The following is a 13,491-nucleotide window of genomic DNA, read 5'->3' on the forward strand; positions in this document are numbered from 1 at the left end:
AATAATTGATTTTTTTCTAGTTACTCTTTTTTTTATATTTTGATCTCCCTCTTGCCTCTCAAAAATAGAGGAGGAGCAACCTCCTCTACCTTTATGGACCAGCCTCCTCTGATGTAAACTATCTGAAAAAACATATATATTCTTCCAAATTTAGCCCAATTTTAACCTAGAGGACCTGCAAATGACTTAAATCACATTCACTGAGTCATATCCTCTGTAAGTTTGTTCCACTCTGTAAAATAACAACTACACACTAAATCACTGTCTTTTTTAACATAAGAGTTCAACATTTTAGGAAAAACACTTTCATCAAATCAAATCAAATCAAATTTATTTATAAAGCACATTTAAAAACAACCACAGTTGACCAAAGTGCTGTACAATAAGATATCAAGAATAAATAGTCTTTAGTTTGGCCTTAAAAGTGTCTAGGGAAGGGGAACACTTAATTCCTAAAGGTAAGCTGTTCCAAAGTTTTGGGGCAGCTACAGCTATCTCTTTCTTTTCAAGACTGAGACAAGAAGATTGGTAACACATTCATGGCTGCACACCAAGTACAGAGCTGAAGTCAGGAAGTGGTTAGCCTAGCTTAGCATAGCTTAGCTTAGGAAGTTTTCAAATAAATCTTGTCTGAGCGCAAGCTGTCGTACAAGAAGTTTGCCAAAACAAAACACAGTCTAAAACTTGGAAATTCTTATTTAATCCAGAAACTGTCTGATCAAACAATAAGTAAACAAGTCAATTTTTTAAAACTTGAACAGTCACATTTCACTCTGTACCAACAAAGTACAGAGGTCAAATACTGATTGGACTGAGTTCATAGCCATGCTAGCAGCATGGCTCTAGAGATGTCTGTCAGTCAGTCTGTTGGTAGATTGGTCCATCATGCTAGTTCAGACTGAAATATCTCGACAACTATCAGAAGGGTTGCCATCAAATTGATCCTCAGAGGATACATTCTGCTGACTTTTGTGATTCTCTGACTATGTCTCTAGTTCCACCAGAAGGTCAAAATTTTCACTTATGCTGTACTAAACTGTATAAATGAACTTTTACTTGATGGATTGGCACAAAATTTTGTACAGACATTCATGGTTCCCAGGCAATGTATTCTAATGACTGTGTTGATCCTCTGGCTTTTCATCTAGCACCACTATGAGGTTGACTTTTTAGTTCTCTATTGAAATATCTTGACGCAATTGGACGCTTAGTATGGAATTTGATACACACACATTTGTTGTACCCAGAGGATGAATTGTAATAACTTTGATCTCCTGACTTTTCATCTAGCACCATCATTTGGTCAAAATTTATTTATATCCAATACTTTGATTTATGACCAAATACCTGCACAACTGATGACATTACCATCAGCTGTACTTTGTGTTTAGTGCCAATTAGCAAATTTTTGCATGCTAACATGCTGCACCCACACGGTGAACATGGTTAACTTTATACCTGCTAAACATAAACATGCTGTTACTGTTAGCATGCTAATGTAAGCATTTGACTCAGCCTCACAGAGCCGCTAGCATGGCTGTAGGGTCTTACTCTTGTTTTCCATTGACAGAATGAGCTTCTTTATTTTTAAACACATGTGGTAGCCCATTTTTTATAGATAGCTCCCACCTGACAGAATGAACTACCTCACTTGAAAGCACTTTTATTTTTTTATTGGCAGTGCATCTGAAGAGAGTGGCTAGTATTGTCAGAACGCTTGCCCAAGCTGTTTCATGGATCTCTTTTTTATCCAGTCTCATTGTTACATTTTTAGGCATTATTAGCAAACAGCCACTCTGCAGTCGACCTCCATTATGGCATCAGATACAGCTGCTGGGAGATTTGTGGTGAACTGTAAAGCCTTTATCAGCACATAAAGGAGTACTTTTCAGTCATTAAGAGACCTGTGCACAATTAATAAACTTAAGCTATTTCCTTTTCTCGTCTGGGCTTTTAGCACAGTGTATTTACTCAGTGTCATTTCATGACCAAGCAGTGTTGTTAGTGTCTTTCTATCACGAGAAAAGAGAGGTAGGATTGTGTAAACAGCAGTCCACATGGCTTAGCTTTGATCCAGTGGGTGATGGATCGAGGTCAAGCGCTTATGACCTTTGAAGGATTTTTCTTTGCTGCTGTTGCTAGAGCTGGGGATTAGAGAAAAGGAAATGTCTACAAACATGATGCACTCCAACTGGGTGAAAGTTAATAATATGATGTCGGATGGATGGATGGATGGATGGATGCCTGTCCTGAGAATTGAGGAGGCTAAAAACAACATGTTTTACTTCATTTTGACTCATTCTGCCAAAGGTATTGACTTTATATAGATGAGAGCAGGGTTTCATGGTGGGTTGTGAAGGTGAAATATGAAGAGCTCCAGTGACATAACCATCAGTCACACGTGGCTTCATATTCAGAAGGGTGGGTGATCTTGCAGAACGGTACATGACGGACTGATCACACGATGAATTGAATAAAGACAATTACTGAAGGTAGAAGAAAACACCAGGAGCGTTAAAATGAAACAGACACTGACGAGGAAAAAGAGAGGAAGGGGAGGCGAGTGGTTATAGAAACATTAGAAGAGAGCACTATAAAAATGAAAGAGGAAATGACTCATAGAGGGAAAAGAAGAAGAGAGAAGAAATGACAGAGATGGCTTGTGTGTGGAAGATATGAGCTTTTCACTGGTTACCAGGTTTCCCTCCATGTTGCCCGGAAACCATGCCAATTGCCATAGAGCTTGGACTAAACAGACATTGATTAATCACGCAGGAGCTCTGTTAAGAGCTAATGGGGAGGCCACCTTCTTAATCACCACCCTTCAATTAACTTGAAATCAAAGCTAGCATCTCTTAACCACTTCCCCCTGGGCTGCCTCGAAGCTGATCGCTAAACCATAACCATCAGCCTCTATGGAAACCACCACCCTTAAATTTAGCCTCCGTGCTTCCCTCAGCAGCCCCTAGTTTGCTGTAAAACGCTGCATCTGATTTTTAACTCGCGTTTTTAGGATGGAGATATACTTTCTTTTTAACCACGCGTTCATGTAGACAACCGGTTGTGTTGTGAGTGGAATTGTTCACATACTTGCTTATGCACTTTGCGTGTTACTGGAGGATTCCACTAGAGGGCACAACAGAGAACTAAGGGTATAATTAGAACTTCTGGATTTGCATTTACATGTCGACACTTGAGGAGGTTACTATTTTGTTTTTCCACCGTACACAGGCATAACAGTCTCTGACTTGTTTCCATTTATTTTTGCGGGTTTCCACGTCAACTTCTAAAATGGTACTGATCTCATGCCAGGTATTCTGACAAGCATATTTGTCACACATCGTACAGATGCGGGTAATTGGTCTATTAACTTGTTTTCAATACCTTCCGCCATTGTTGTCGCTGCTGACGTGCATACTGACCCCTGACACTGTCACATCCTCATAATGCCCCTACACTGCCCCTACCCTTCATGTGCATATTGCATCTTGTGGACGTGTATCGTTAATTTCTGAGGAGGTGCACAACCGGCACTCCAAACGGAAGCAGGATATGTGAGGCAGCCATCATGCATAGTTAAAAGCAAGTATATCCCTGCCCATATGGTATGTGGCCAGTGTTTTGTCAGATTGAGAGGCTGCTAAGTTGTGGTTTCCATTAATATTTTAACTGCAAATGGTCATTAGTTGGTGCTGAAAAGTGATTACCTTTCTTTTCAAGCTCAAAACCTCAAACATATACAGTAACAAGGACTCTCCTTAATTTAATTTTCAGCTTTGTGCTGCAGGTGTTCTCTGTGGTGCTGCACGCTGTGTCATCAAAATCTTTTTAGTTGAAAGTTATACAGCATAAAAGACTACAAGGTTTACATACATTGTACAGTTAATTGCACATACTCCCTTATCTCTCTTATCAGCAGCTGAAGGGCAGCGTCTCGACATGGTGCTGTTTGATTGATTGATTCAGCTTTGTTTTGGCTGCACTTTAAATCACAGTGGTGTGAGAGCTGCCTGCAGTCTGTACAGTCTGTTCCATCACCAACTAAATCAGGCTCTTTCAAGTGCAATTTTTACAAGCTCAGTGCTCACATTATACTCAAACAAAATGGCAGGCTTTACTATTGGTTTGTGGTTAGAACAACTTACTTCACCAGCTAAGTTACAAAACACATATGTCATGTCATAGAGAATGAAACTTACAAGGAGCAGGGTTATGATATCTCCCACTTGGTGACAAGAACTACAAATGTGTCATTAAACCTGTGGTAAAATGGCAACAATTGCCACGTTCATGTCATATCAGTTATCGTAATTACGAGATTCCGACTTGTAAATAGCATTCACACCAACTTTCAAATCATAATTACTACTGGAAAACTGAAAGTTACCACATATCCGACTTGGCGCTTCATAATATGGAAGTGCCTAAAAATCTAATAAAATAAGGACGCCTCACATCAGCCAAAGTCCGTCGTCCATGGGGATTAAATCCAGATTTAATGGATGTAGTGTTATGTTGTCAGTGCGTGTGTTGACAATGTGTTTTTAACCCTCACCCAGCCAACTTTGTAATCATACAACCATCATTTGTTGTCTGATGACGTAAAGGCTCGCAAGTTATGATCACGGGAATCTTTCCCATCTTTCCCATATTATATGAATGCAGCAAAAGCCACCATCATTATAGCAGTTACATCTAAATGGCATCCAATAACACTTATAAAGTCAATTCAGCTTATTAAAAAGGAGCTGTACGCTACATCTATTTATCTGTATCTAATAGGGTTAACTATCTTGGAATAATGCGTGAACCATGTCGGAATAGAAACCCAAACTCATTACATCTGGATTAGCCACTGTTGCACTAGCTTGTAATTTTTTTTTCCCTGGGATTTACAATCCATATTGTATGATAAACAAACATCTACTGTAGTACCAGCGTGGCGGCATGTTTTTCATCTAACAATACTCTCTCCTGTCACATTCCCACCTTTTTAACTGTAATATCTGCTGTCTAAAACATCTACACAGTTCAGCCCTCCCTGGTTTGCTGTTATTACACACATCCACTCACCCATGTACTCTTTTTCCTTATTTGGATGTATGGAGTGCACCACATGACATATTGTTGTATAAGGTCATGTTCCAGTGCTAGATTTTTAGTAATCTGCATTAATGTAAGTGTGATCTTGAATGAGGTTTTCTTGCTTCAGAATATGTACAGACAAAACAGATTCCTTAAACATGGAATCATTTCTTTTTACAAGTGATAAAAAAACAAAAATACATTAGACCTTTAAAGCCCTTACATGCTAATGATAAACCTGCACAGGTGTTTTCACTAAATTGCATTTCCCAGGATTGTGTGGGTGTGTACAGACATGTGCTTAATTAACTTAATTCTTATTAGTGGACATGTAAAATTTTGACAGGACACATTGAATGGCACACAAGGTGAATTATTGTGCTTGGTATAGTGAATCTGAAAACCATGAAGGAAGAATATGTATAAAACTTAGCCTAGAAGAGCAATTTTTTGGGCTGGATGTCATGTCAGTGTAGGAACAGAGTGCACACGGCAGAGCCAGGGAATGAGACACTATTGCACATGTGTCATAGAAACCAAACACGTGGTAGGTGAGCAAAGAACATTCAAATGAATTGATAGATTGCCATATGATATTCAGCTGCCCTAATTTATTCATGATTAGCACATGTAGTTTGGTGACCCAGCACAGCTCCACTCTACTTGAACCTGAGGAGAGGCCTAGTAAGCTGGACAAACAAGCAATTTTTCTACTCAGACCTTTTAATATAAAGATATGAATAATAATAATAATTGTTCATTAGTAATCTAAGAATACCTTCCATCATGTCAGAGATGGATGACACTGTCTGGTCTGTATGTGACCTTCAATAAAAGGTCAATGTCTGCTTCATATATGGGTCCTTAAGCCCCCGGTTGCCATTTCCTCTTATTTACCAAAGAGCCTGCACTTGAGCCGTCGTGTTTGCCCTGTCTGTCTCCAGCTCCATCTTTGTTCATGTTCAGCTAGGCTCAGACCGCCGCTTTGATGTTGACCGTCTCTAATTAGTGTAGGTGGTGCTTTCTAATGAAAGAAAAGCCCACACTGTTTTCCTTATAACACAAATGGTTTGTGTGTGTGTGTACGCACTCAACACACTACCCCCTCAGAGTTCAAGGAAGTGGACTCTGCATTTTTATTTCTATTTTGCCCATGTCATGTATATTTCATGATGGACCACTGTTAATAATGTATGACACTTCTCGAGGGTGGATAGCATTTATGTACTTTTGTCTATTGTTTTTACTTTTTACCACTGCAGACCTCATCACTAAACACACACACACAAACACACCCTCAGCACTGTTGTGAGATGTTGTGAATATGCTAACTGTTGATTCGTAAACCTTTTAGTGTTTGGGTTCAGATTAGAGTGAGCTGAAGATTAATTTCTATTCAGGGGTTGATCTATTTGCATAACACCTCAAATCCTTATCACACTATGAAGGAAGACAATCTGTGCTCCTCTGACTCATCATCTCACACACACACACACACTCACACAGAAGTGATCTGTATTTCTTCAGATTTTTGCCACCAGTGTTGTCATTTTTGAGGCATAAAAATGTACCGAAAAGCATCCAAATGTTGCACTGTTGCACTATAATTATAACAACGAGAACCCCCACCAGCCCAAAAAAATATTTTTTAATGCCAAAATTAACACTAAATATCCATTCATTCGGAAATCAATAATGTTTGGGCGTCTCTGTGCAGTGCTGTTCCGGTACGTGAGTCAACCTCTGTGTCGTTGCCTGGGAAACTATTGGTAGCGTAACTCTGTTAAGGAATATGGCATTGCGTAATATGTTTGCGTAGGGGGTGGGAAAGAGCGAGGGGCAAAGAGGTGACTGTGGATGCGAGTGGAGCAGAAGAAAAGGTTAGTAAGTTAGTAAATTTTCAGTCTGGCAGTAAATGTACAGTACAGACTACAGTGTGTCAGTTAATAAATGCTAAAAAGTCACGTCTGTTGTTTCCCCAAGTGCTGAAAAAGTGAAGGGGGTTAGCTCCAAAGTTAGCAACAATGGGTTAGCCTAACCTGAAGACACAAAACAGAGAAACAGAGAACAGAGAAATGTGTGACTGCGGAGTTCACTGTGCACTCTGTCCCGTTACAACAAAGTTCAAAAAACATCTGCCTACCAACACCTCTAACTTTTAACTGGCCAACAACAAATAGTCCCATCACGTAAATTAGTAAAAGTAAAGAAATCAAGTAAAAGTGCTGGTTGGCTGATTTTTTTTAACCTTTGGAGCCAGGCTAGCTGTTTCTCCCTGCCTTTAGGCTAACTTTCTCCTGGTTGTAGCTTCATATTAACCGTACAGACATGAGAGTGGTATTGAATTTCTCATCTAACTCCTGGCCAGAAATAAATGGGTGGAGTTTCCCAAAATTCTTTAACTCTTTACCCAAGCTATTAAAAGCCAAGTTTATTGACATTGAAAGAAGCCAAGAAGAGTATAAATTCAGCTGGTTATACAGAAGTAAGGTCTAGTAAGGAAGAGATGGAGTAATTAGACACACTGCAGAGACTGCAGCTGAAAGAAATAACTAGTAATTAGTCTGTATTCATAATTCACAATACAAACATAGTGGAAAGGCTAAAAAGGCAAACTAGCCAATTATTTTCATGCTACTGTCTCTGTTGTAGATTCAACATGCTCTGTTGGACAAATGGCCGCCAGAAAGGGGTGTGCAGCGCCGGGTCCACTAGGTCCTCACACATACACATGCAGGAATAATTTCAGACACGATACACCCACAGAGCACCACTTGTGACTGTGTGATCTCAACTGGAAACTGTGTATCCTGTTCGCCACCAGGACATATCACAACACATACCTGTTGATGCACTAATCATAGGTTTCTCTCATCTGTTATGTTTCTATTAATGTCGCTCTCATCTGTGCCGCAGCTGATTAATGACTGTTTGTGTGTCTGTCATTCAGTCAAGGCTCCTGTCATCATTTACTGCCCCTCCTACGCAGAACAATAGGCAGCATGGAAACCTCAGTGAGTCATACCTTTTCTGGAGGAGACCATCTCTCTCTCTCTCTCTCTCTCTCTTTCTCTCTCTCTCTCTCTCTCTCTCTCTCTCTCTCAGTTTTCAGAACATGGTTGGTCCTGTTGCCAGTTAACAGGCTATGAACTGTCTGCACAAACAAACCCAAACACACAAAAATATATGAGCATGCACTTACATTCAGACTAAAATACATTTTCCCCTAAAAAGTGTTTCAAGCCCACTGGCATTAGCAGCTGAAATAGCGGTGATGATAGAAAAGCAGAGCCATTACATATTGTGTATACAGAGTGTTGTGCCGGAGCAGACAGTATGTATCGTCTGAAACAACATCCTGTTATATAGGATGTATACAGCTGGCTGTGTGTGTGTTAACACAAGGGTTGGTCATAAACTCAGTCCCCCTGATGAGAAACAAATACAGGGTGTGAACAAAGTAACATGTACGCATTATGATTTACATTATAAGGCAACTAGACAGTGATTTCAGTGATTTGGCTCTAAGATATATTAAATTCTCAGTGGAGATTTGTGATGATACTAGAACGCAATTGCAAAGTGCTTTAGTTTTAGCCAGTGGTGAAAATGACAGTGATCTATAGTTCTTTATAGGCTTGTTAAATATTGTGGCAAGCTAGTATGCGGTGGCCACTCTGGGACCAAAACACAATGCTTTTTGTAGTTCATGTAGTATGTTGTCTATACTTGTTTTTGTCATGCCTTACCCTATTTTGTCTTGTCTTGGCACCTTATGATGTCTTTTTGTACTTTTTGTCTACCTTGTTTGCACCACATTAAATTTAAGCACATTAAATGTAGCACCGTTGAAACACAGTGTTATCCCTAGCAATTTACAATACTTGTAATCCAAATGTATTGAAGTAACAAGAATCTTCAGCCATGCTAGCAGTTCTATGAGGCTATACTCTGGCACAGCAGTGCTTTGTGCTAAACGCTAACTTTAGCATGTTAACATGCTCACGATGACAATGCTAACATGCTGATGTTTAGCAGGTATGGACCGAATCACCATGACATTGCACTAACTAACAACTAACAACAGTCACTTCCGGGTAAACAACTGGTGGTTGATTTGAATTGTGGAGATATGTGATATCAGCCAACTTGTTTATTTTCTGTTGTCATTTTCAGTTAAACACGTTGGTCTGACCTATCTGATGTAACGTTACTTTAACGCAACACCAACAACCTCAAATAAGTTGTTTCTTTGAAAACTTATTGAAAATGAAATGAGACATAAAGCTTACTTGTCACAAAATGCTTCCTACAAATTCAGTCATGAAGACCAGGTTGCCAGATTTCCCAAACACCTGACACTTTAAGGCCCCCGTCTTTTCATCCAGAGCTTTCTTTGAGCATGTTTGCTCTTCCCAGATGGAAATCTGAAAAACCCGCACCCTTCTCCACTCTTTCTCGTTGCTCAGCGCCCCCATATACAACAAGACTTAACCATTTAATCCTCAGATGAGAGTATCAGTTATTCCTTGCCCCTGTTTGCTCCGTGCCATTAAATTGTATGTACATGACACAGGGGTTTTCTACCCAGAAATAATTGTCAACAAACATTGTGATTGATTCTGTATCAGTGGCTGTAATGTTTTCCATGGTCAATATTTTAGTTTTTGTTACTGTAGCTAAGATGCTAACATTGCTAATTAGCACTAAACACAAAGTACAGCTGAGGCTAATAGGAATGTCTTTAGCTTTGCAGGTATTTGGTCATAAACCAAAAATGTTGGACAAATAAAATTTTGACCTGGCAATGGCACTAGAGGAAAAGTTAACAGATATTACCAGGGATAAAAGAATTAATCTTCTGGAAACCATGAATATCTGTAGCAAAGTTTGTAGCAGTCCATTAGCTGTCAAGATAAATTTGGACCAAAGTGGTGGACTGATGGACAACCATCATCAGGCCCAAATGTGCACTTATATTTCAGAAATGTCACCATCTAATGGGTAGAATGCCCAGACTTTTACTGATCACATTCATGCTCCCAGAGGATGAGCCATTTCCATTTTGGACACTGCATGGGCTAGGACGAAATGTCAGAATTCCCCATAATCTAATTGGCATATTGCCATGAAATGAGCATATTCATGCTACCAAGGGAGCCCATGACCTTTCCTTTACTCCCACACTCTGGACAAAGTCTACATTCTGTGCCCCACTACTAGTAATGCTTTAGATGTGGAATCTTGCTCCCAAACAAAGTACATTTTTTGGGTGTCTATAATGGATAATGATGGATAATCTAAATTATTAATATCCTTAGTTATTTGAGCCCAAACACATCATGCAAGGCTGTATATGCACAGCCAGCACTGTCCTTTGCATTAGTATTAGAGGCGATGACAGCAGCTTTGGTACACACTTCACAATACCTTTAACTGTTCCGGTCTAATCCTCTTTGTGTATTTTTTTTCATGGTTGTCATTCAAGCTGACTTTTTAAGATTTAACAAGGCCGCTGTTCATGCATGAAGCTCTGTCAACAGGTTTATGCTTCGTCGGCTTTGATGGAGCTTGAGATGTGACAAATTTTCATTTCCCTGACTAGTAAGCAGACAGTCAGAAAGCGGAAAGCAATGCAACAGGCTTTAATTTAATGCTTCGGGGGGTCAGTGAGTTTATAAAGCAGCATGGCAAATGTAAATTCCTTTTGAAATTTGGCTTGCACTATAGATATTTGTGTGTATGTATGGCTGTGTGTGCATGAATGAATTTGTGCCTTTTATGTTTGTATGAATGCATAAACATAGTATGTAATGTGTGTGATCAAAAATGAGTACTGTACTGTAGCCACTGAATAGTTAATGTATGTTATTTCATCTGTGTTTTTTGTCACTGCACGGTTGTGAATGGGTCTTTTTTTCTTTCATTTTCATTTTTATGTGAAGCACATTGAGTTTACTCATGTGTATGAAATGTGGTATATGAATAGATTGCCTTGCCTTTTCTACATGAGCACTGCCTATATAAGAGCGCTATGTACAATTGTGTAAGTAAGGTTATGATGGTCTTATTTAATCTGTGTGTGTGTGTGTGTGTGTGTGTGTGTAGGACCTGGGCATGGAGTCAACATCTCTGGATGACGTGTTGTACCGCTACGCCAGCTTCAGAAACCTGGTTGACCCCATCACGCACGACCTGATTATCAGCCTGGCACGATACGTCCACTGCCCCAAGACGGTATGACACACACACACACACACACACACACACATACACATACAGTAAAAATCACCTAAAGTGAAGAATACTTACTAAATATTGCCTATTTCAGTAAACATACCCATGTATGCACACACACACACACACACACACACACACAGGCTGATGTGATTCATTGCGTTGCTGCTATCAGATGATCTCCTGACTCATTTTGTCTGACACTATTAGGTTATGGAAGTGCTCTAAGTGGTTGTGTGGCTGTGTGTGTCCTTGAGGGAACTGCGGTGCCTTGTGTTTGTTCATTCATGTAGTCCAGTGTGTCATTGAGGGAGAGAAAGGGAGAGAAATTGAGAGAGAGGGAGAAAAAGCATGACAGCAGCCATACAGGATGAACAATGCAGGGAGGAAGGAGGAGTGATGGAGATGAAGATAGGAAGTCCTGATGTGTAATTCCAGTGGTGTATTCTGCTGAAACACTAATGCCCCAGTGCAGGCTGTGTTTAGGAGGCTTACCTTTAGCCAATATTAAGCCCATGTATTTACTGTAAAAAGTCATCTAGATCTGAGAAACAGTTGTCATATCATTTCTCAACCTCTTGATTACAGTCTCCCTTTCAGCCCTTGAGATGATAAGCTAACTGATCCCTTTAATTATTGTTGATACATGCTTTCATACATGATATCATGCTAAAAGACGCTAAAGATGCTAAAGTTAGCATGTCACAGACAGAAAGTCAGCATCTTCACCAGCTGATAATTCAGATAATCAATTTCAAAACTCAACACATTCGTGTATGACAGGGTAGACCTAGTTAGCCCTAGTGTTATAGTAAGCAGTAAAGGAAAAAGTAAGATCAGACTGTTATTTCTGCTAACTTACTGTAGAGAAACATGCTTAGACAATCAACATAGAGGTTAGATTTATGCTTTATTGTTCATATTTTCACTTTTAAAAAAGAATAGGCTTTTATGAGGACAAACTAATTTTTGAAAACGTAATACTATTTCGGGCAACATGTTTGGCAAGACTTACCCAAAACCAATAAACACAGTGTCTGGTCCAGTCCTGAATATGTCTTTTTCTAACGTAACCTGTGACAACACAATATAATATAACATTGGTTGACAATGTGCTCCTTGGCCTTGGAAATAACACTACATTAGTCTTTCTACTGTAGGTAGTAAGCTAGTTAGCTGGACATGCTAACCTTTAGGCTACAGGTTATGGAGCAGATAAACACATTGTCTGTATATACAGTATGTATATTTATGTCTTTGTGTACATCTTTGATAATAGTCTTTTTCAAGTTCAAGAAATGTGAGAGAGATGGCGAATGACATTCAAGGGTCCTCAGCTGCATTTCAACCAGAGACGTTGCAGTTCACGGTCAGTTTCATAACCCCTGAGCCACAGGACACCCCATGGTCGTTTGTTCTAACACAATCCATGTGAGTAATATGTGTGTACTAGATGTTTCCCCTGACCTCACCAAGACCTCATAAATACAATTTTAGCTCAATAATTTCATATATTTCCTGTGAAAACAGGATGCTGGAGATGTAGGGCTCATCAGTGTAATTATTACATATCTGCATATGGTACGACTCCCACTATATGAAAGAGGAAAATATGTACAAGGATATATGAGGGATACATAAGTCACAGTATGCATAGTGGAGGCTAAAAAATACTTGTTATCAATGTACAAGCCACATTCTGTGAGACTCTCTTCACACATGCCAAAGCTGATGAGGAAAGTGGAGGGCTTTGTGTGCAGTTCATGATAGGTGAACAGAGGAAGGCTGAGAAGTGCAGAAGTGCAAATGAAAGACACACCAGAGGGGGTGTTGTTATGTGAGGAGAGAAAAGCAACAAGAGAGAGGAAGTAGAGAAGGAGGAAGAGAGAGGTGTTATTTCCGACATTCTGCTTTGTACGTCCTGTCCTTCAGAAGGTATAATCAGTGAATATTTGCCCTGCAGACACTGGTTAGATTAAAATAAAGCTTAGCGAAAATCATCTCCATGTAACAAATACTGTGGTGTGACAACTAATTTATTTTCATTTAAATAACAATATTACAGCCACTTTTGAATAAGTGGTTATCACACTGTGGATAAATCTAATTTCAGTCTCTTCTAGATATTGTCAAATTGTAAAACAAGAACCAGTCAAACTTCAGCCTGTT

General features: G+C 39.5%; 1 protein-coding gene across 2 annotated transcripts in view; it reads left to right on the forward strand.

The window, feature by feature from the left end:
• lrrc75a (leucine rich repeat containing 75A) overlaps window positions 1-13,491 on the forward strand; it is a 63,149-nt gene that overhangs the window by 3,993 nt on the left and 45,665 nt on the right. The window contains exons 1-2 of one of the 2 annotated variants that reach the window (XM_067593963.1): window positions 8,039-8,099; window positions 11,194-11,322. In XM_067593963.1, the coding sequence (XP_067450064.1) occupies window positions 8,088-8,099; window positions 11,194-11,322 (141 nt within the window). In that variant the 5' untranslated portion in view covers window positions 8,039-8,087. Of the gene's footprint in view, window positions 1-8,038; window positions 8,100-11,193; window positions 11,323-13,491 lie in introns of those variants that run through there. The other variant, XM_067593962.1, reaches the window with a different exon arrangement.

The sequence above is a fragment of the Thunnus thynnus genome, chromosome 7, assembly GCF_963924715.1.
Source record: "Thunnus thynnus chromosome 7, fThuThy2.1, whole genome shotgun sequence".
NCBI lineage: Eukaryota > Metazoa > Chordata > Actinopteri > Scombriformes > Scombridae > Thunnus > Thunnus thynnus.